The sequence below is a fragment of the Apostichopus japonicus genome, chromosome 14 (assembly GCF_037975245.1).
Source record: "Apostichopus japonicus isolate 1M-3 chromosome 14, ASM3797524v1, whole genome shotgun sequence".
Lineage (NCBI taxonomy): Eukaryota > Metazoa > Echinodermata > Holothuroidea > Aspidochirotida > Stichopodidae > Apostichopus > Apostichopus japonicus.
In genome coordinates this window covers 18540631-18565105 of record NC_092574.1, presented here as the reverse complement: position 1 = coordinate 18565105, position 24475 = coordinate 18540631, and the positions used below count along the sequence as shown (strand labels likewise).

General features: G+C 36.8%; 2 protein-coding genes across 4 annotated transcripts in view; one reads left to right on the top strand and one right to left on the bottom strand.

The window, feature by feature from the left end:
- The window catches only part of LOC139980023 (dolichyl-diphosphooligosaccharide--protein glycosyltransferase subunit TUSC3-like), a 20562-nt gene extending 13202 nt beyond the window's left edge, over positions 1-7360 (top strand). For both annotated transcript variants that reach the window (XM_071991371.1, XM_071991372.1), the window contains 6 exons: positions 1083-1223; positions 1575-1664; positions 2414-2477; positions 3176-3250; positions 4790-4880; positions 5322-7360. In XM_071991371.1, coding sequence (XP_071847472.1) covers positions 1083-1223; positions 1575-1664; positions 2414-2477; positions 3176-3250; positions 4790-4880; positions 5322-5337 — 477 coding nt within the window. In that variant the 3' untranslated portion in view covers positions 5338-7360. The remainder of the gene's footprint in view (positions 1-1082; positions 1224-1574; positions 1665-2413; positions 2478-3175; positions 3251-4789; positions 4881-5321) is intronic.
- LOC139980021 (NF-X1-type zinc finger protein NFXL1-like) lies at positions 5548-24475 on the bottom strand. Of its 2 annotated transcripts, none has more exons than XM_071991368.1 (19): positions 24309-24475; positions 22596-22790; positions 21727-21924; positions 21064-21173; positions 20515-20645; positions 19654-19832; positions 18595-18756; positions 17924-18139; positions 17671-17786; positions 16708-16839; positions 16325-16415; positions 14821-14941; positions 13847-14009; positions 12719-12832; positions 12025-12156; positions 11430-11596; positions 10503-10683; positions 9758-9898; positions 5548-9158 (listed from the first exon to the last, which is right to left on the bottom strand). In XM_071991368.1, exons 2-19 carry the CDS (start codon positions 22744-22746, stop codon positions 8985-8987), a joined length of 2679 nt encoding a protein of 892 aa, XP_071847469.1. In that variant the 5' UTR covers positions 22747-22790; positions 24309-24475; the 3' UTR covers positions 5548-8984. The 2 variants fall into 2 exon arrangements, with proteins under 2 accessions (XP_071847469.1, XP_071847470.1); XM_071991369.1 differs by having other exon boundaries at positions 24315-24475.

Here is a 24475-nt window from a genome sequence, read left to right as displayed (position 1 = left end):
TAATCTTTTTTTTGTGTGCACTAGGATGGATTTAATATTCAATTAACCTTTACAAATAACAGTGGAATAAGTGTATGATTAATTAGTGATGATATTCTTATGGTTGTAATACTTGCATAGTGCCATCTCTTCAGTTTGTCGATTTACGGAGCATGGTGAAACTGACAATGGTTACATAACATTGATGTGGATCTTTGGAGCCGGGATGTATATATGCACCTATCTTGTTTCCATGGAAAAGTGCGTAAAGGTTTTGGTACTAGGAAATAATATTGTTCCTGTGTTGGTCCATGGAGCAATGACTTGATATGCTTGTCCATGGAGACAGTGATGTATTCATGTACGGTCTTGAAACACTGATATACAAAATTCCAGATGATAGTCCACATAGTGCTGTGCATACTGTGGACCAGTGATGCATTTATTTGGATCCATTGGAAAATGGTCACAACCGTGTTTCAATGGAATGCAGCTTGTGGGCCCATAGAACAATATTGTTCCTGTGTTGGTCCATGGAGCAATGAATTAGTGTGTTTGTCCATGTAATGTTCAGTGAAGTATCTATCGGCCGTGAAGCTAGGTGTACCAGTGCGAGTCCATTTAAGAATATAGTACTCACATTTGGTTGTGGCTCCATGTAACACCAGAACTTTTCAGGCCTATACCTGCCTAGCTTTGCACAATATAAGCCCCATGCTATAAATGCAAGTGTGTCAAAACTTTACAGGCTGGAAACAAGTGTTCATTGACATATTTGTTATAATTACAAGAGACCTCAGTTACTTTACAGGCTTCAGTGAGTAGTACAGTAATATTTGCTGATAATAAGCAGTATTAAAGACAGGACTTACGTTGGGTATGAAAAACATGATAATTCTTTAACTGACAATCAGTAGCTTACTTACTGTGTGTTTATGTTTGTAATGTCTCCCAGTGCCTTTTGTCCTACTGGCGAATGGCACATTCCACTGGCATTAAGCCAGTAAATAGCCCAAAGTTTTAGGCATGGTCATGGAACCAAGACGAGAGTCAGTCAAATAGTAGTGATCAATCAAGTTTCTTTCTTGTATTAAATTGAACAGATACGTATCTTCAGGCCTCCCAACTACTCTGGAACCATCACCCTCGGTGTGCTGATGTTAATGGTGGCTGGATTCCTGTATTTCAGAAGAAATAATCTTGAATTTCTGTATAATAAGACCATGTGGGGAGTAGCTGCTTTGGTAAGTATCATACCCAATCCTTTCATCGCCATGCACATGCAAGAGGGGTGTAGATTTGAGAGTGCAGGGTTGAGAAGCCAAGTAGCAACAGTAAATTCACAAGATATTCTTACTATGATTTATGCAAGCTTGGTAATTATAACTATTCCAGCAATGTGTCCTACCTTACATACTATTTTTAAAAGTATTAATTCAAAATAGCATATTTGGGTCCTTTTCTTTAAGCCGAAAGTTCTTAGGATTTTTACACATAACGACCATCAATTTCCCTTTTTTTCCCTTCTTACTTTGAATACAATGCATGCAAATGACGAGAAAACAAAAGACGTTGCTCTATTTTTCGTTTCACAGAGTATTGTGTTTGCCATGACTTCTGGCCAGATGTGGAATCATATCCGCGGTCCCCCGTATGCCCATCGAAATCCACAGAATGGCCAAGTGGTGAGTAACCAGCAATTGCTTCTAACCTTTTGTGAGAAAATCATCAAGAAAATTGTCAAGCTATTCGTTAAGTTGCTGTTTTAGTTGGCTTTGTCTTTAGAGGTGTATGTGAGTATCATGTTTGGTTTTTTTGCCTTTAAAACAGGGAGGCACAAATTATAAAAATTAAGAGTCCTTCAGATTAGTTGATACCATGGAACCATATGATTCAAATGTGTCATACAAAGTGCATCATCTCACAGTTTGTAAAGGGAACCATGGTGTGATCTTCATTTGATACTTGGTTCTTATATTAACATAATAAAGTTGTGGAAATGGGGTATGTAATTGCAGAAATGTTATGAAGGCAGTCACTAGCTCTGAAAGAGAATGGCTTATGTTGAGAGAATGCAGACCGACTTCTGTGTCTGGTTAACATCAAGTTTGTGAGAAGATTTATAGATACATTCTTCGATTAATTATGATTGAAATGTGAAGTTAAAGAAAACCCTTACTGACAGGAATTTGTAAGTGAGTCTATTGCTTGCTACATTTAAATTCTTAAATCTGAATGAGTTTCAGGAACAAAACCGGAGAAACTAAGAGATAATTTCTGAAGTTAAGAGATTTCAAGTCATCCAGATTAGTTATTACAACGATTGTTGAAGGTTATTATCTGTATTGTATGCATTGTTTATCATTTCTGACATCTACAACTGCTTTAAACTTTTCTGCAAAAACTGATTGATTAATCTTTCTTTTGTTCATAGAGCTACATCCATGGAAGTAGTCAAGGACAGTTTGTGGCAGAGACTCACATCATTTTACTGCTCAGTATCCTTTGAAGATTTGTTTTACGTAGTTTAATAGCAGTTCAAATTATTTGAGGAATTTTTTTGACTAACTGTATTATGATGATAAAACCTTTGTTAAATTGACTTTTTTAATTAGCAGATTGCCTTTCAAGTAATGTAAGCAATGTGATGTTACTGGCAGGAGGCTGTGTAGTGTCTCATCACCTGGACATACTAACCCATAATTAGGATTCTACAAACACCTCAATGTTCTCTTACGTCATTCTAGAGCAGGGGATACCTAAAGGGGTGCGTGAGTCCATCCCAGGGGGTTCGTGAGACTCTCTGAAAGTCAAAACTAGAGTACTTTTTGGTGAATTCAAATCTAATATATCATATGATTTAGTAATGTACAAAAGTCGTACCTATCGACAAACTCTTTTCGCGTTCCATAGGCATCTGTTGCCATAGTAGTACTGTACAGTGTATGTGATAAATAACTGAGTTATGAAACAGACACAGGCTGTTTTGTGTATTATAGTATAATAATGACTCAGATCGTGTCTCGAAAAGTTGGGGGTTCGTGGACAACTCTGCCATCGGGGGTTCGTGGGTGGAAAAAGTTAGGGAAACCCTTTTCTACAGGGAAATTCGTCCTTGATAAAAAATGAGGCTTCTCTCACTCTCTCTCTCCATCTCTCAATCTCTCTGGTTGTTGCCTTAACAAATAATTCTCAGACTGTGCTGTGACAGTAGGATTTATCATGATGAATAAAAATCCAATATCCGAAGGCGACGTTCGAAAGCGGAGAGGTAAAACATGAAAGAATCAAATATTATAATAAGAGGGTCTCTACTAGCATACCTATGGTCTGTGATCTTGTTAAAGGTTTCTTTTATGATGCTCCTCTGGTTTAGTAGTTACTGTTTGTCAGTAAGCAGTGGTGATGTTACATGAGGCTGGCAATTGCACCCCAGATCTTCCCCTTGCCCCCCACCAATTATCTCCTGCCCCCAATCAGATCTGCTACTTATCCAAAATATATAGAATTATTTTAGTCCTTTTTAATAGAAACAGCTTCCAATAAAGTGCATTAGTGTGAAAAATTATTTAATGATAGCATCATGTTGCCTCTTAGTCACTATTCTTGTAGAAAAATTCCCAAAGAGGAGAGAAAACCCCTCCCTTTAGACCCCTCCCACATAGCAGTGTTATATTTTAGGTTGCCCAAAAATATATGCCTTGTGTCCCCTCCTGTTATTACCTTGGCTGGTGTCACCATTGTCAGTAAGGAGGTTAAATTTAAATAGCTGTCATAATTATAAAGCAATAGGCAATACTTCATGGTACTTCCAATATAAGGGGAATAAGTGCTAATTTGATTCTGCCTGTGTTCACTCTTTGAAAATGAAAAGGAAAGAACTTATTTTGAAATGTTTTGAAACTTTTGACCATTATCTGAAACAAGGAAACAATGTGTGTTACCTATTAAATAGTAGAATTTGAAATAGAAACCAACCAAATAGCAACCAAGACCAGCTCCCTGTCAATTAAGTGATCTGATGTTTCATTTTTGAAGGGCAATGTGTTTTTCACATTGTTATTTATTGGTTATATGTTCGTTTTAAATAGTAAAAATTCTCTTGAAAGTTTGAATTTACTCTCAATTGTGGTTTCAGGTTAAAAGCAGATTCCTGATTTACATTGCTAATCATCTGAAGTCCTAGATATTCACTTGCCACAAGACTCTAACGTTGTGCAAATGTTTGAATACCGTAGTATATTGGTCTGATTACAGTCAAGCAATTTATGCCAGGTCCTGACATTTACAGATGATCCAGATTTTACTGTTATCTTACTGTTTGATGATAGTGCCTACCGCCCAGGGCTTTCTATGTTAACTAGACTAGACCTAGATATTCTGCTATGTAGGGTTAACATATTTCTTTGGTTGATGATCCACCCTATCCTCTGAAGAAGATTTTAACAAGGGTTACATAGCTTTTCCCGCCATGCTTGTGGGGGGGCCTATAAGTGGCCAACAATCACATTTATTAGTTGAAAACAACAGTATAATGCTTTGAAAACTATCACATATAATGCTGTATATGCATGTGTACTGTTATGAGATTGCGTATTGTGAAGACCTTTGGAAAATTGAGACAATTTAATTTGCAGGTGGGGCAACATATTTTTGTTGCAAACACAGGACATTCTTCTGTATGATAACCCTACTGCTATGACAGTGGGGTTACTGGGGTAGGTTTTGACTATTAGTGTTATTCTCTAATAGAACCATTGTAACTCTACCTGCTTATATAAATAATATATCTCATGCATTTGTTTTTCAGTGCTAACAGTGATTGGTCTTGGCCTGGTGGTGTTTTTCTTCAGTTTAATCCTGTCTATCTTCAGAGCAAAATACCGAGGTTACCCATACAGGTAAGATCTGAAATTTTCAGCATAATCTTGATCGCACACCTAAACCAACAGAGTGGGGGGAGGGGGGTGTTTTCAATGAACCAAAATGCTACCAGTGACTTGTCAGTCAGTGGTACAACTTAGAAAGAACAATTTATGCTTTGTTACTTAATGGGTTATTCCATGTTTGTACTTTGTAACTGCATGTTATTTATTCCATAGAACCAAATGCTACAAATAATTGGCCTTTCGGTTCATAGACTTGCATCTGGTGCATTTACTGTTTGGATCACTGAACTGGTAGCAGTTTATGCCCAGTCCATCCCTGCCCTTGCATTGATCTGTTATTCTATCTTTCTACAGTTTGCTTTCACTGTCCTCTTTTTGATACAATGCTACAAACTATATTTATTGTTTTAATTTATCAGACTTTTGTAAGAACTTCTTTTTCTCTCTTTACAGCTTCTTGATCAGGTGATGTCTGCAGCAGTTCAGAAGTTCGTTGTTTTTTATCAAATATTTTGCGGTCTTTTGGGAAAGTTTCAGAGCACAATTCGTTTGCCTTTGTTATCATCACATGGAGAATATAAGAAGGCTTTAGTAAATTGGGTTCGTCATATAATCTGAAGGTTGAGGAATGTTTTCTGGAATTAACCTCGAACCAATATTTTATATGTAACTGTATGTCTTTTATATATGGTAATTCTTGTGCAAGTAGCTGGGTGCAGGTTTATGCCCTATAGTTCAGTTGCAAATAGGTGGTTAGATGTACACACTGGGCTGTTATCCTTCACAATTATTGGGTCAATATTATCACATTTCTGGAAACTGAGGTGAGTTTATGGTGACATGAATAGGCAATGGATATCTGTAGCCATTATAATCATCATTGTGAAACCTTTAAGAATTGACAGATGTCACTTTGGCAAAATTTCACCAAGGCTGATTTTAAAAAGATGTGGTCGTTGTGGGGGCGTCTTTACCATTCCCGTTGTCTTATTGGTGCAATATCTGAACTCTGCAAATTGAAGCCGACGGCCACAGGTATTAACATTGTTTGGATGTTGTTTCTTCATAAATTAGGTTTCTAACTTGTATTAGATTTGGTGTACTTGTGAATCGAAGAGGAAACTAGTAACATTATGGTATATTTTAATTCAATATATGAAAAGGACAGTTGCATGCAACAAACATGTTTGGAGTCACACCATTGATATCATTGTATGATAACTATTAAATAATTTTGTATTAGGGCTTCAGCAAGTACCAGAGGAAACATTTTTGCAAGAAAACATTGTGAATAAATGGTGTTTAGAATATTACTGTGGTTAACTGAAAAGTTCAACATACGTCTGGTTCTCATTCCAACTCCTGCAAACTTGAGTAGCTGTTGTTTTTATAATGGCCAGTGATTGGTTGGAGCAACATGAATAATTATATTTTGAGACTTTGAATGATCTGGTACTGTCAAGTAGGTCTTTTTAGTCTTTTAGTCTCTAAGTCAGGTGATGCATTGTCTGTCACTGGATTATCCATTTAGCACTGATCCAATTGATAGTAATCTGTCATGTTGAGACTAGGTTAAGAAGCAATATATGAAGGAGTAAAACAGAAAACCAAGAATTGCTGCAGTTTGAAAAGATATCGGTAAGAAAAGATAGCTGTTAGGTGTTGTTTCATTTTTTTTTTTTTTTGTAAATTCAAGTTCTGTATTTGTTGTACCTTGATTGATATTGATAATTGTAGAGACAGAGCAAAGATATGAAACTAGGAATCGAAATTAGAACTTCCAGTATTGAGATACTGCGTCATTGATGCTCTTGTTTTGTTTAATTGTTTGGAGAATTAATCAAAGATGCTTAAACAAAGTTAAGTTAAAAACAAGAAGAGGTATTTCAATCAGTACCTTTTCATTGTCATATCGTGCTATGTTCAGTGTTGATTCACCAAGTTCTTTTGTTTGGGGGGGGGGGGTGAAGGAGGGGAACAGTGCCTTTATAGGTTGTGGACAGCTTTGATAGGTAAGGTAGATGTTATCTGGTCAAACTTTTATGATTTATGACCAGCCCAAAACCAATGCTATTTTCATATAACAACTTACAGTAGTTCTCAAGGCAACTGACCATTTTTTGACGGATTTTTGGTAGAGGCAATGCAACTGACATAAAGCTGAAATGCAGCATATAACAAGAATGACCATTGATGTCAGTAGATGCAGTCGCTGGAAGCTAGTAAATGTGATAGAACTGCCTGTTGGAGGCTGGGCAGCATGTGGGGGGCCTACAAGAAAGGGTGGGGTCATGAAGACACACTCAAAGGCACTAGATAAAAGTTTTTATGGATGGTAATGGTTTTTATGATAAGAGCACACTTTTTAATGCAACGACATCATGTTAATTTACCAGATAGTTTGGGCAGTTAATAAAGATACCATTGTTTTGCAAATATTTTATATGCTTGCATTGCTTTATGTTCAGAAATACATGTATGTAAAAAATGGATTCTAGTTTGTTTGTTGTAATTTGTGCTATCATTCTTTAGGCCATGGGATGGTATAAAATGAAAACAAAAAAAAGACAATTTCATGTTTGTTGCTTGGCAAGCCAAACTAATGGTTTATTTGAATAAATATGCTAATTATTTTATATTCCTCAACTAACACAATGAATTCACATATCTTTCTTCCCAACCAACAAGTTACAATTTAGACAAGCTTAGCTTATAACATCCAAAAATATACTGCAGACAGTACTTGATGGAAAGAAGATCAAAAAAATACATATATAGAGCACCCTTTATCTTCTAACTCAACATATTGGTCATTTTCTATGAACGGAAATGTAAATAAAAATATCCATAAATTTACTTCTCAAAGATTTCTTTTCATTTCATGAAAACTACATTTTACATTTAATGATGATAGAAAGATGCTGAAAACCGCTCTTTATGAATCTCCTATCTGCTCGAAAAGAAAAGTAAAATAAATCCAATTGAAAGAAATAATGGTGCTGAAGCTCCTCTTAAGAGTATTTTGACCAAGAAGATGCAAAGTGAGGGCATAAACATGCACCCCCCATCCACCCCCTCCCTCACCCCCTCCCCAGCACCTCTTAATCACAACCCATTCTTGAACATATCCTTCAATGTTGCCATTAGAGAGATCCATTGTTCATAACAAGAACTTTACTTTCACTATGATTCAAACATCACACTGTCAATATTCACTAAAAAACTAAAATGAGAAAAAGTGAATGAAAGAACTAAATTGGGCTTTAAAATTTGAATGTTCGATTACATTATTATCATCCATAGAGTTGCCTCATTTCCATGAATTAAAAGGAGAAAAATGAACATCTTTCTTTGATTGGATCCTTTGAAGAAACTGCTTAAAAAGAATACTCCAATTCATTATATCTAACTTAATATTTAGCAGTGTATATTATGATTATGAAGGACAGCAGTATTGATCCAAAATAACTGATAATTTCTTTTCCCTAAAAATTATGACCATCATTCTCACCAATGAAACAATGGTCAACCCCCCTCCACCCCCCTGAAAGTCTGGGATCAATTTAGATGATGAAGACACAAAAGAATTTAATTTGACAACTTTTAAGCAAATGACAATGGTGTTGAATGCCATCAAAGGTACCCCATTGTTCATATGAAGGTTAGAGATCATATTTTGGTTGAGATATAAAACAATGGATTGACATTAACATTTAGGCCAGCACTGAGCAGATGATTTCATCACTATTTTTTAGCCTTAAAGTAGCATTCCAAAGAGTCACCAATTATTGAAAGCCAGATAAGCTACAGAAACACTACTTTTGACTTTGAATATTACATATCAAAAGTAAAACTCTTCCTAAAGTTACCTTTTAATTAACTTGTGACTTGAAACATGACCTTACAAACAAAAACGTTACTTCAACCTCCATCACCATAGACACATTCTTACCATGTTTCTCCAGGAAATTTTTGCTCTCATTTTGCTCCCCTCATTAATCAACCATACAGAGCCATGGATGTAGGTCCAAAGATCACTTCTACTTCTCCTGTTTCAACAGCCAGATTCTTTCCATGTATCTGAGGGAATGTTTTTTCTCGTTTTGCATCTCTCGTTTAAGCATACAGAGCTATGGATATAAGACCTAAGATCGTTGCTACCACTCCCACCACAATAGCCACATTCTTCCAGTGTTTCTCCAGGAAAGTTTTCTCCCGTTTTGCTTCTCGTACCTTCCTCGTTTTATGTTTCTTGCCTCTCATCAGTCGCTCGTATTCTTCCTGATCGCGCTGGGGAGGAACAAAATAGAAAAATATGCAACCCCAACTTCTTAATATCATTTAATCCAACTCTTTGTTGCTAATAGCAAATTTAGGCTGGTACAAACTTCTCCCGCTCTAGAAGAATGTGATCTCTGGTCTTTACTTAGAGCATTTACTGCAGCAGAGACTTTGAGAGAAAGTGACTTCACTCTCCTGAGGTGTGAGAGGGGAGGGGGAGTGGGCTTACTCTTGTTCTTCAGGGAGTCTTCAGGGACCATTTACAACTAGTTTGATCATTCACCTCCTAGACTTAACTAATACCATACTGGTAGAACCATCACATTGACAACTAGTTTGATCATTCACCTCCTAGACTTAACTAATACCGTACTGGTACAACCATCACATTGACAACTAGTTTGATCATTCACCTCCTAGACTTAACTAATACCATACTGGTACAACCATCACATTTACAACTAGTTTGATCATTCACCTCCTAGACTTATCTAATACCGTACTGGTACAACCATCACATTTACAACTAGTTTGATCATTCACCTCCTAGACTTATTTAATACCATACTGGTACAACCATCACATTTACAACTAGTTTGATTGTTCACCTGTTTCTGTTTCTCTCTCTCCTCTGCAGCCATCCGTTCTGCCTCCTTCTGCTTCTTTTTCTTCTCATCCTTTACTTGCTGACAAAGTTCATCACAGAGCAGTTTAGCTTTCCCAGATGTGATGTCACTACAAAAGAAATTCTGTAAAAAGAACAGAGGAGAATTTAAAATTAATCCACTATCCATTTGTTTGTCTTTTTCCCTTTGTCCTGATAGACATGCAACATCAAAACCCGTAACTACCATTTAGGCAGAGTGCTTTTGATTTCTGCCTGAAACACAGTGAAACAGGATTACACTGTCCTAGGCAGAGACGTAACAATTGATTGAAAGATGGCTTTAAACTATCTTTCTATTGATGACAATAGATGACATTTGGGGTAAGGCTCACTTTAATAGTTTATACCATTTTATAAAGCTTATTTCACAAAATAGCACCACAAATAAATACTACCAACTAAACACAACTTCAGATCCAAGGATTTCATTGCACCTATGCAACTGGTACACCAGTGCTGCTGATCTTTCATGGTATTATACATGAGGGTGTACACAGGGGTGTGAGAAGGGAGGAATTGAGGAGAGGAAGTTCTTTTTCAAATCCTCCTCACAGGCCAGTTGTCTTTGACAACATTCACAATTAGAGATGCCAAGATGATCAAGGTGAAAAGATTGGGGTCACCAAAACAAAACAAAACAGTATTGACAGGGCTTTAAATGCTTCCTGGAACTTCATTGCATGTACCTTTTTCTTTCTCTTGCAAGGGCAAACAACACCCTTCTTTTGCCTGCAGTCTTCAATTGTGGTGCATTTCCCTGAATGGCACGATTTGCTGCAAAGATGTCCGCACCCCAGAGTATGTCTGCAAGGACCCTTACATGAAGAAATGATGTCCCTCTCATTTTCACTAGCTGATGTCCATTTACTGAATTAAAAAGAAAGGATAGTAGTCATAAATAACAAAGAACATAAAGCTATAAGTTGTTGTAGGAGATTGAAAAGAGAATAGATATATTTGGCTAGACAGGATTCACACCAGTGACCTCTGGATTAAAAATTGTATAATTTCAAGTTGGTTTTCCATTTATTCATTTTACTTATGTAACTTAATGTAATTAATAACTTAAAGCATCTGTTCGTGGATTAACTACAAGGTGATATTGAACATTCGATGCCACACATGTATATTTAAAGTGCCAAATGTAGGATAACGGCCTGGCCACCCACAATTGAGGGCCCTCGCATTATTTCGACATCAAAAATCACGCAATTACAAAGATGGGTGATATAATACATATTGTAATGCTAGAAAATCTTTGAGGTTGCATTGGGCAAAGGACTGTAATAGTTACTACACTTGTGAGTGGACAAACCAAAAGATCAAAACTGAAAGGCAAAAGGTGGCTAGCATGATTGTTTTTTCTAGGGTCCTTCATAGTTATGTTTTGTCATCTTATGTTAGGACTTGTAAGAGAGAAACAAAATTGAACTTGAACTTGACCTACATATCAAACACACAATAACTTCACTTTTGACATAAGCACCCACCTCCTTGGAAGAAAACTCTTGCCTAGCTACTGTACAAGTGGATATCACACTAAGTTCTTACCTTTATAGTCAAGTAAGTTTGTAAATGGTCATACTAAAATTTATTAAACTTGTGTAAAATACCTGCAGTCCACTATGAGAAGCAGATTCTTGCAGTGACATCGGACTTTAAGACTTTTGTGACAGGGTGGGCAGTCCCCAGGATGACAAGGGAGGGAACATACATGTGTGCACCCTCCTGGCCTTGGCTTGGTACAGGGTTCCTCACAATCTTGACACTCTTTACCAGCCTGGGATATGTGATATACGGGAGAGAGAATAACAGAGATATTTCAGTACGTATTACGTATCGGGTGAGAGCGCTACGCAAATACAGCCAAAAATCATCTAGTTTTTTTGGTATATCTTTTTGTAAATCTTCTTTCACTATTTTCCTTTGGCTTTGCTAGATTTCTATGATCGGGGCACAGATAACGTTCCTAATTGACACTGCCAATGCTATGTAGGCCTCTGTATACAAGTTTGTCCTTAGCATTGTGCAATCAAATTAAAAATGATCTTAGCTATTAAACTTGACAGAGACAAGAAATAATTCCTCTACTGCAAAAGTCACACAGCTGCTACAAAGGAATCTGTAAGGGGTGAGGCATCTATGCTACATTTTGTAACTTGGTAATGTACAACATTTAACAGACATTCCGAGTAATTGGTAACCAACCTGGTGCTCACTGGTAGCATTTGTAACTGTATGGCAGGACAACTGACAGACATGGTTTGTACAACTCAGGTTCCTCCTGCAGACGGCCTCGCAGGAGAACGGCTTGGCCTCCCAACAAGGAAAATCCCAAATCTGTTAGGAAAACATGAAAAAGTATGTGAATAGGACATGTAAGAAAGATGAACAAAGATGAAAAAGTGTTTTGGCAATATTGACAAAACGTTTATCTGGTTTGTGTCTTTCTGAAAATTTGACATATGTGAACAGTTTATAATCATATGTTCATTTATATATATATATAGATATATATAATATATATTAATGTTATTGTACAGATGAAATATGTTTAATACATAATGCCTGAAATAGTTCCATAATCTCAAAACTAATTACATGATACTGAAACTAGCTACATCATGTCCATAGTCATTGCATTATGTCAAAGGTACTTAACATCATACCTAAAGTAATAACATCATCTCAAATCTACATGATGTCAAAAGTATTTACATGTCACAAGTAGTTACATAATGTTGCTATTTGTTAATACATAATGTCAAAAGATGTAAGTCTAAAGCAACAATGGAAATCTCATCTTTTAATATGACCATTTTCTCTGCACTTCAATGCTGACATACTGACAACCTGCTGTAACCTTCAAAATGAGTCCCAATCCTTGGAATTTATTCCTCACCTTATGTTTGCCGAGACATACCACTGGAACGGGTACTTCACAGGGTGGACACGGTTTCTCAATTACTTCAAGGTAAGGTTTTGGAGAGGGTTCCCAGGGTCCTGATCGTGCTTTCTTGTGAAAAATAGAGACAAGATTGGAAGCGGTTGGTGAGGGAGACGAAGAGGACACAGCTGGCCAGTTGGTGTAGGGCAGGGTTTTCCTAACTTTATCCCCCACGAACCCCCTGTGGATGTCAGAGTTGTCCACGACCACCCTACTTTTCGAGACACGTTCTGTGTCATTCTTATACTTTAATAAGAATAACAGTGCTTCGTAAAAGACCAAGTATCACATGCATGGTACTGTACTACTATGGCAATATATGTGTATGGAACACGTAAAAATCTAGTTTTGACTTTCAGAAACGTCTCACTAACCCCCTGGGATGGACTCACGCACCCCCTGGGGGTTCATGCAACCCTGCTATGGAACCCCTGGTGTAGGGTAACTGACAGTAACTGCAAGTCTGCATTTGCAGTGTATTGATTCATGCCACACATATGAGCAACAACATAGTGTTACTTTTGTTGTATTCATGTAAACTGAATACAGTTTCACCACTATCTTTAAAAATGAATTTAATTTTGTAAAATAAATAATTAAAACATGGCCTAAAACATTTTCCTAACAGATGCAAAAAAGAGGTTTGAATTTTTTATTTATTTAAAGGGATATGCCAGTGGCAGATGATTTAACACTTTACCTTAAAGAGACCAAAAAAAAAAATTCCACACAGTTATTTGGCTCATATACTACTTTTAAGGGATGAAATAGAATAATGTGAAAAATAGAGGTTGTGTATGATAAAAGAACACTCCAATATCCATCTCAGATTGGTTGTTGGCCAAAACCAAATGCATGGTAGAAGTCTCCTAGTAAATTTAGGGCAGAATGACAGTGTACTCCGTTTCTTTATCCTAAGACGACAATTCCTTTGGTTAATGCTTTAGTGCAGCAGTTCCTCGAAGCATCCCACAAGGGCAACATGACAAACTTCTAAACTGCTTTCATGGAATGCACTTTTCCAACACTATCATTTCTTCCTCGTAACGAATGAAAACCTTTCTTCATTTTATATTTATTTACCACTTTCTCCATTTTTCGAGTAAGGATTGCGGAATGGCACCGAACGGGGCAGTTGTGGCTGCAGTCGGGATATTTTTTATCGCATATCTGTCGACAGGGCGGGCATCGCTTGAAGTGGCATCGATGGTGGTCTCGTACGGTGTGGTGGCAATCTGGTGGAATTCTGAAATCAGAAAATTAAAAAAAAAATTTTTGTAAGCAACTGCAATGACGATAACCATTGGGGGATATAAGCCTTATTATAATGGCTAACAATGATTTGTCACAACTCCTAAATTAATATAAGGCTTGCAGGCCTAGCCACATGTGCCTAGCAGGATAACATGATGAAAAATTGCATTTAAAACGGACTAACTGTCCAAAATATTTAAACTAAAGACGGGTGGAGGTTTCTAGTTTATTATTCCCAGGTTTAGAATTTCACCATTAGCAGTCACTTGCTAAAAAATATCATTTGCATACAAAAAAATATATTTGCTAAAATCAAAATTCTCAACGGCATTTTCTTCTTTGAAATAATTCAAATGGAGATGAGTCTACTGGCAACAACAAGCAAGTTTGCTTCTACCGGCAAATGAAAAAAATCACCAGCATTTAGTCAGTTTATAGCCTGAATTCCATTGCCTGATTCCATAAAGTATCCAACAAGCCAAATTTAGAACCAGTTTAAAACTTCAAAAGGTTAAAACTTCACAAAATTCAAAATTTGCTTTTTATACGCTACACCTCTGTCTAACTGATTTTGTCTATAGACGGGTAAAAACGTATCTTGTCACAGAAAAGTCCATCTGAAACGAGTAGAACAACATTACCATGCAGTCCAGTCCCAGCACAAATTCCAAAAGCAAGTCTCAAAAAAAGATTTTTCAAATGTAAAATCAACTTTCCAAAGTGAATTTGATTTGAATTGAAGATGTTGCTAAGTTTAGTTTCCTTTGCATCCTCAAACCTTTAGATCAGAATATCTACTGTACCTGCATGGCTCTCTACACTTGGGAGGCTTGGTTACCCTCTCGACTCCGCATGGAACCGTGATTTTGGTATTCTTGCAGAAGCACATAATATCCACGGTCTTGGGGCACAGATAGCAGGGCCCTTAGAGAAGAAATGTACTAACATTTGAATTTTGACATGATTTGATTTTGGGGTCACTTCTATTGGAGTACCCCATAATGAAGTTTTTTGCCCCAAAAAGTGTAGAGGGAAAAAAACTGTTAAAAAACTGATATCTTCTGCCTGGGATGTAGCCAGACATTTGAGAGGGGGGAGCAAAATTTTAAAAGGGGCATTTCTCACAAAGGGAGCATTATTACATTTATCGGAGAGGTACAAAGAAAATTTCTGCCCAAAATGCCTCCCACATTACAGGAAATAAACAATAAGAAGAGTTTTGTATTACGTAGCAGGGGAAATATTGAGAGGGTTGCTTAGCTTCCTGCAACCTGAAAAGAGGGCTTTAATGATATTTCCTGCTTTTAGTTAAATGGGGGGGGGACTTTAATGTGTCCTAATCTGCTTTCATTCCAGTTTTGCCTAGAAGAAGATTCTGTTAGGATGGAAATTATCAGACCCTCTGACTAGATATTAGACGTGCTCTTTGCTTGGACCTTCCAACAAATTTTCTCTCCATTTCCCACCCTCCAGGCAATCTCCCACCCCCCTCCTTTCCAGTTTATCGTAAAAACCTGCAATTTATTACAATCAATTTGGCGGAAGAAAGAGCACCGAAAATAGTCTTGAAAACAGCCGCTTATTAATTTCACATACAAGTCTGCAATATCAAAATATTCTTCAAAACCATAACTCCTCTTCCATCGAAGTTTGACTCTTCAAATCATATCTCTCTTAATGTTCCATGTTCCCTTAACTGTTAGGGTTTAAACTGTACGTATAATTTCATGCAGATTATGACTGGCATCACTAGCTAATTTATTGCCAGGACAGATTTATTGCCAGGACAGATCAGTTGGTATGGCGTAAACCTATTATTCCAAGGTCAATGGTCGAAATCTTGTATCACTCCGAAACGTTATTTCTCTTTCAAAAAAGAGTTGCCAAGCTTCCAATCATTTTTCTAATTCACACTACTCCTCAATACCTAACAGACAAAAGGCTTCCAGTGACATTGAATCAATCTTACTTGGCCCTGTATGATGATAGCAGATGGAAAGTCTCTTTCTAATATGTTATGACTTTTCTGTTGTCTTTACGTAAGACTATTCAATGTTATCCATCAAAATCTCTTGAAATGTTGGATAAGGTCCTATGGTTATGTTTCGACTCCTAGATGCAATGTTACAAAACAATGGCTGTTTTGAGAAGTAGAACATGTAATATTCTGCTCCTAGAATTTGACATTGGGATATGAAACCTCCCCCACCCCACCCTCTCCCCCTTCAACCTGCTCTACTGTTTGCTCCTTGTGGAAACACTGTAACATGCATTCAAATCTGTTGTTATGATGAATGTATAACATACCTGGGTGGCATGGCAGAGGACATTTGTCGTTCTTGCAGGTTAATGGTTTACTGCAGGTCTGTTCACATGGAGGACAGTTGCCATCGCAACACTGGCAAAGACAAAAAGTAAAGGAAAGGTTGTAATGTGTTAAATTGTATGATATTCTCACAGTAGACAAGTAAAAGTAACTATATCTTATGTAGAGGATAATAAATAGTATATATTCATATAGGGATGGATGGCTAAAGGAAGGAAGGGGGCAGAGGGGGATGCTTGTATTTAAGTAAAACAAAGTTACATTCCAAATATAACAGCAAACAAATTCTGAGTTTTGAATGCAAAGTTCTGATCCGAGACAAGTCCTTTTTCCTCCCATGAGGAGGAGGTGGCATACAACTTACCCTTCTCTTACAGGGATGTCTGGTACAAGGCTTTATCTTGTTACATCTGGTATCACAGAGATACTCCTTTGTACAGGGAAGCGATTTTTCACGCAGCCCACACCGGCATCGCTTGGTCGACATTTGCAGACACTGGAATCAAAGGGAAAGTAACACAAAGCTGTAAGTTGCAATATGTAGCGATAAGGGAATCCTACCTTCTTCATTCCTATCCATATGAAAAACCTTACAGACAGTAAAACCATTCTCCAGGCGCTCTAATAAATTTGAACTTTAACAATCTCTTTGTAGGAAAGCACGTCAGAAATGCAAATTTACACATTATGTAGAATGCGATACAAAAGACCCTTACACATCCATCTGCCAATAGTTTACTCTTATATTATTCTCTATTCTTTCTTACTACATACATTCTTTCCTTTTTCCTTTTTCACAGTTATTCCCTTAAGCATTATTTTTGGTTGAGTACAAGAAACAACCAGTTGACTATAATGTCACATTTGTACACATGTAATGTACACTAACCTCTCGTTAGACAAACCACTTGGCCTTTCAGATAAGAAGAAAAGTATTCAGGTAGAAATATTCCTTGCCTACTTTACCAACTTTAAAGGAGCTCTCCTATAAACTTTTAATCACAGAAACTCATGTCTCTTCACTCTTCACTCTTCCTGGAGAATTTCCACAAACGATGATCTCCATAAGTATATGGCATTTAAATAAATAATTATTTACAACAATAACAAAAATTTAAAAAAAAAATAATTATTAAAAAAAAAGGTCTCTTTGATCTCCATAAGTCTATGGCATTTAAATAAATAATTATTAACAACGATGAAAAAAAATATTAATTAATAATTATTAAAAAAAAAAAATTAGTATTAAAAAATGATTTTCTATTTATTTCAACAGTGGTCACTTCTTGTCTCCTTGTGTTTCTCGTAACAATCATTCAGCCCCTACCTTCTCGCATGGTCCGTTATGACAGGCTCGCGTACATTTGTGAGCTTGGCACTGCAGTAGCTTTTCGCAGGTATCACCGCAGGTCGGCACTTCTTCTGTGCAAGGCAATTCAAACTCTGGAGAAGGAAGTGTTATATAATATACTTCTACTTCATATACAAACTCTATATGTTGAAACAAATTGCAATCAGTAAGATAAATATCAATGAATAAATTTGGCAATTCCCTCTTGCAACAATATAAAATGATTCACCTGTTTTGCCACAGGGACAAGTTCTCTGTTCAGATCGAGGACAGGTTCCACACTGTCCACCATGACAAATCCGTTCACAAGTATGCTCCTGGCAAGAATAGACTTTCTTGCAGGGGTCATCGCAGGTCCAGCGAGGGGAGGCACAGGGCCTAATTTGGACATTTTTACCACAATTACAACTCTGCTGGCTGGTCTTGGGACAAGGTGCACAGTCTCCTGTGGATCAAATTCACAAATTAAGGATCCAAGTTCCAAAGTTTGCAAACAGTTTTGTGTGAATATGAACATATTCCTAGTACTTGTAGAAAAGTATTAGCAGTTTTCATAAAGTAGTGTAATTATTCTGTTGTAGAGTACTTATACATATCAGCTTGCCTCTTAATATTTGATGAAAAATGTACACTGTTACTCATGGGAAGTGTAAAGCTGGATGTACATTGCTGTGCAGGATGCAGTGTGCATATGCTTACAAGTAAGACTGCTCAAGATACGTCAAGATTTTTGAAAGAACATTTAATTTTCACAAGTGATTGTGAAAAAGGAATAATCAAGAAAGTTATCAAAACCGTGATAGGACAAAAGAAATAAAGATCAGTACAAAATATGTATGTATACATATATATATATTGATATATGTATAAATATTTATAATTGAAATTGTAGTGACTTACCTCCATGACAGGGTGTGCTGCAGAAATGTTGGCCGCATGTGAGAGGTTTGTTACATTTGGATCCACAGGACCAAGCTTGTGAACAGCACCGCCGAAGCTGAGAGGGTTTGGAACCGCAGTAACAAGTGGTCTTTACCGTTTGTGGGCAGGGTGGACAGGGTCCTAAATATAAACATGACAATAATGTAAGTACGAAAATTGAAAACAAGTTTTATATTGCTATAGATTTCCTTCTCCAAGATAGTAAATAACATTTACTAGTGCATTGTCCAATATGAATTCTTTAAATCTTTCTTCTCACCCAAAAAAGATGTGATGGGAGATGTTAATTAGCACCAGCAGATTCTTATGTAAAGCAGGCTAGGCTAGGTACATATATTATCTTAGTGTGGTAGGTTTTGACTAGGTTTTGTTTTCTGCTTGTTTTCCCATTCAAAAGTAAAAGACTTCAATAATCTCAAATAAAATTGATGCAACCCAAACCAAAATCAACACAAAATATAATATAACATGATTGTCTTTTCAAAGCATTTTCGATAGCAAGCAAGGAAGGATGCAAATTGTAATGCATTTTAAAGGCATCTGAAAGATTGCCTGATTCATGTGAGGACAGCCAATTTATTATTTGGTCTTTTGTAATTATCACCATAACCTTGTTTTTTCATTAGCAGTTTAATGACAACTGATTATAATCATAAACTGTCCAGCAAGGCATTTAAAGGTGTACGTAGGGTTAATCAAAATCAAAACACTAGTAACAAGAGCAGGAGATGACCACTAAGGTAATTTGGTTGATCTGTGGCTCCTATTCGGCTGGAAATTTTTTACCTTTTGTAATATTATTTGCAGACAATCGATATAATTGCTTCATACATGGTTCAAAAATGCATTGTAAGCAACAAAAGTGTTGCTCATATGACAGCTTTATGACAGATATCATAGTGGAAAGGGTATCAACATACTTGAAGGGAATATAATCATTTGGGTGTGGGTGTGGGTGTGGGTGTGAGTGTGGGCATGGGTATGGGTGTGAGAATGGGTGCGGGTGGTTCAACAAACCTGGGTGACAGAGTAGGAGACAAACATGTCCACATTCAGGCTTCAGCTGCTTGTCACACCTTTCTCCACAGCTGTGAGGTGCAAGCCAAGGATGGACAGGGGGGTTAATCTTCTTGCTGCAAAAACAGGTATAGCGGCTAGGTGTCTCATAGCCTTTGTATTCGAACCGGCAATTTGGACTGTGAAGGATAATAATACATATAAACATACTTATGCAGATGAAGACGCATAAGGTTAACCTTTTAAAAGTACAGTTCACTTTTCACAACTCTGCAGGTTTTCTAAACCACCCACTTCGGTTGTGTTGATTACGAAACAAAGTGAGGTAACCAAACTGACCGATGTCTATTCAAATTTTATATCAGAAATTTGTTTTTATTCTCCTTCTAATCTTCCTGTTAGCTCTATCTTCCTGTGATCCAACAGGAAGAGGCAGTAGAGAACTGACATACTTTCCATGAAGGCAAAAGCTGCTATTTGTCAAAAAATTTAGTTAAATAAAAAGACAGTTGTCCCTCTATAATGTGATAATTATGGATGAACACCAGTCCTTCTATCTTTGAGGCAGACAAGTGTGATTTCTACACTGATTCCTGTTCCCGGCAGGAATCTCCACCCAACAGATGTGATTGTTGCATCACATCATGCTTGCACACACTGAGGTGAGGGCACCCATTCAACAATAAACTGTGATGCAGAAAGATATTTCAACACCACCAATTGAGCAAAACCAATCAATCCCAATTTACCCAAATCAGAAATATCCAATCCACGGAGTACTCCCATCGACACATCTGCACAGATTGGATCGAGAGAGACTGGTTTAATTCGATCAAACGATTATTGCAATGAGAGACCTACCATGGCCATGTGGCATCGTCTTGAGATATTGCCTCCTCAGATTTATAATCTTTCAGCATGATGGCTTGTTTGGCCCAGTTCTGAATACAGTGTAGATGAAGGATGGTGGAACACTCCCTACAGCTCCAAACCTGCGTCAACAAAAAAAAATATGTCAGTGGTGGTTGAGTTTGATTGAAAACTCATATAGCAGAATCTTTCAGGAAAAGAGAGGGGAAAAAAAGGAATAGGTTTGGGAAGACAAATAATGTCACTTCTATAAACAAAAAGTAGCCTGGAATGGTCAACCATGCCAGTTTGCAAAGTCACCAAAGTTATCACCAACCCAAATCCTTCCACCTTTACATGTTCACCTTTGGCCATTTGTTTGTCCTCTTAGCCATAACATAATTTGTACAAAAGAAATATACAGAAACAAAAAAACATTAAATCCAAAGATACAAATCAAGTCTAACAAAAATGTGGTTCAAAGAAAATGACTACTTTCCAATAAAATGTGCTACTTTCTAATAAAATGTGCTCCTTTCGGAGCAGAAATGTGCCACTTACGGAGTCTGTGTGTCGGATTTTTTCGATACATATAGCGCATGAGTTACCTCCAGACAAAGCTTCCTGTATGTTCTGCTGGGTTTGACTAACATCCATGTCCATTCCAGAGCCTAAGGGAAAAATGTGCAAAAAAAACTGCTGATGTCAAAAGCTCAAAACATGGCACCACAATGAATGCATGTCAAGTGTTCCATGAACAAATAATACTTTACCAATAGACAATAACAAATGTAATCCAAACCATAGTTTACAGCTTACAAAAAAAAATGAATCATGTAGTTTTCATGTCATGTTTATCCACCGACACCTCAGCCTCTTAATACTCTAAAACTATGCAGCAAAGCAAAGATAAAGACCATCACACGATCCCAAACTCTATGAAGCAATAGCTTTTAATAAACAACAGACTTAAACCCAGTTCCATGTTGGCTTCACTCTTCATAAAAGGTTAACCTCTTCATTGACATAAATATTCAAACAGTTTCACAACATCTAATAGTATCTAATAGTTTGTGTAACAATTTTATGAAAACACGTAACACAAAGATAGAATAGCATACAGTACACATGAACAATTTGTCTATTAAACTATCCAGTATCTGTCGAGGGAAAAAGAAGGACATTCAACAAACTTTTAAACATGTAAAGACTACAAGCTCTCACCAATTCGTAAGGAATAGGATTTGTACATCTCCTGAATGATGGAGTCATCATCCACATTGTCTTCATCATCTTCATCAGAGGATGATTCAAAGTCCTCCTCCCTCCTCTGCTGACTCAAGTGATGCTGAACTGATTTATAGATTGGAGAGGAAGCCTTTTGGAACCTTTCCGCTGAACGGTCTGCTATACTGTTTGTACCTGCGTATGTGGAATTAAAACAAAAGGGATGACCGATTTAAAATTCTTTCCAATATCACTCAGAAAATAAATGAAGAATGGAATTTGAGACTGATTAATAAATTTAAAATATGTACTGTATAGATGATAAGAAGTGCAATATTTAAAACAGATAAATTTTGGATTGATCAAACAAATTTTCTACTGTTAAGTACAGAATAAGTCAATTCTGTACACAAATGAACTTTGTGCAAAGCTCTGTTCAAGATTTATTTGGCAGTGTACATAGAGATCAGAGGAGTTTATTCGTTTGATCAAGCAGATCTTATAAAGCCCAAAATACTGCACATGACTGCCATCATTCATACACTTTTTATTAACAATTTACCAGAAACTAGTTTGACATTACTAACGGTACAGTCACATGTTAACAGATTGAAGGAAATAAAGCTACTAGGAAGTCTTCAACTTAATTGTCTTCATCAACAACTACAACATTAGATCCTAGAATCCTTCAAAAATATGGCTGGGCTTGAACTAGCACCAGACTTCTCTTTTATTTGAAGACATAGATAGAAAACTTCATGATTTATTCTGCAGTGCAATTCAATTAATAAGAATACTTTATTTATAACTGACATTATTCAATATAAAGACATAACATTTGCTATGCCAGGTATCCATGTACTTACTCCTCTGATTTGTATCATAGTTGTTAGAGGTCCTCTGATTATACCTTGCATTTCCGGGGTCACTGCCTAGGTTACTTGGGGTTACTTCATGACCTCTACCTCTCCCCCTTCCTCTGCCTTTTGTGAGATTCAGGTTCCATCCAGATGACATGATGAATATTCATGAGGCATCAACATGTACGGATGATTAGTCGACTATTGTAATGAAACCAAATTCAAAAATTAGTTGGAACTTTTAGACAAACAAAGCGTTTTAAGGACAGCAATTCATACAGTATCTGCTGCAAGATTTCAAAGAAACTTTTGTTAAGCTTTCAGGGCTATTTGAATTCAAAATTACTACAAAAGCCCCATAACAATCTAGTTCATTAACTTTGACCAGTCAAGTGGCATAAATTTCCATACAGAAGGAGAAGTAATTCAATTTGAAACTTTCTAAAATGCTGTTTGCATGGGAATATTATTAATATGACATGGCAACAAAATGTTATGAATTGAATGGAATCACTTTTAACTTTTTAATCTAGTACCATATCATATTGGAACCATGATAAAACATGTCTGCTTACAAAGGAGATTGGGTATCCCTCAACTTAGACCTCTGACTCAGGTTGCAACAACTTGTCCTTGTAAACCTTCAGGAAGGTGGGCATTTAGTGTTATCAAGACTGGATTAGAAATATTGCTGAATTTTCATCCTGTAATATTGTGATATTTTTCTTAGATAAAACAAAACTTGGTATGTTTGGTAACACTAGAGAATAACAATGAATAACTGCTCGGTAAATTTATATTTTACCATACAGGTTGCCAATCTAAGAAATCACTAATGTCTACACAAGCAATGTAATTAGTGCTAAGTTAGTACAGAGGGCCTACTTTAATTTTAACTACACATACTGCTGTCACTGTACATAACATACTAACAGAAAGACATAATAAAGCAAACGCTGCTGGCTACATAACTCTTTGTCCTGGATATTCTCAGAAGGTACACTGGATATTTAAAGTGGCTGCACAACTTGATACCTTCCATAACATGTACAGCACAAAGTGTAAATCTAAGGCCTAGTAGTACAAGTAGGCATGTGGCAAGTATGTATCCCTAAGCAATGGATGAACAACAGGTACTGACAAATAAAACATGGTACTAGCAGTGACCAAAACTTTTTGTGAGAGGAATGCCTTGCGAACAGACAAAATATGTACAAATTTTAATAGAATTATTGAAACTGTGCTGGCAGTAAAATGATTAAATTTGTTTGCTATTTATCAGAACTGAATCTTCATTCTGTGCCCATTCAGCTTGATATTTGACTACAACCCTTCCAAATTTTTACCATTTCACCCTCAGACAATTACTAGGCTATGTAAGGAAAATGCAATGCTGTTGAAGTTCAGAAGTGATTTTCTGTGAGTAAAATTACTCACAATTATGGGAGTTGTTTGGAGATTTAACTGTTAAACTAAATATTATTTATATATACATTGTCCGCCGATGTGGAATGTCAATTAACCTTTGAACGCCGCTTTTACCCTGGTGTCCTGGAGCGGTTGTCCACTTTTGAACTGACTTACTTAGCACATGGTGCAGACTATGGCTAACCTACACTACATTAGTTTTAAGCTAGCCTAGGTTAACCTTACTTGGTCCTACTCCTAAGCAACTTAAAGTTAAGCCAACTTTATTGTCACGTTTCTTAGTGAACTTACTCTGACCTAGGTTCTATTCAACCATGATACACGCGGGCTTCAGGTTGGACAAAGTGTGGCTTTATTTACTAATAAATTACGGTGATTTAGCTGGTTAGCTGCATAACCATATTGTTTTAGTTCGCTGTAATTACTGAAGCCGTTTGAAGCTAGCATCCACAAAGGCT

Bases quoted from the DNA above. Each gene is read 5' to 3' on its own strand.
- LOC139980021 (XM_071991368.1), bottom strand. From the start codon at position 22,746: ATGTCATCTGGATGGAACCTGAATCTCACAAAAGGCAGAGGAAGGGGG. The intron at 21,925-22,595 runs GTAAGTACATGG...CCACATACGCAG, and splicing joins CTATGATACAAATCAGAGGA to GTACAAACAGTATAGCAGAC. The intron at 12,157-12,718 runs GTGAGGAATAAA...TTTTCCTAACAG, and splicing joins TATGTCTCGGCAAACATAAG to ATTTGGGATTTTCCTTGTTG.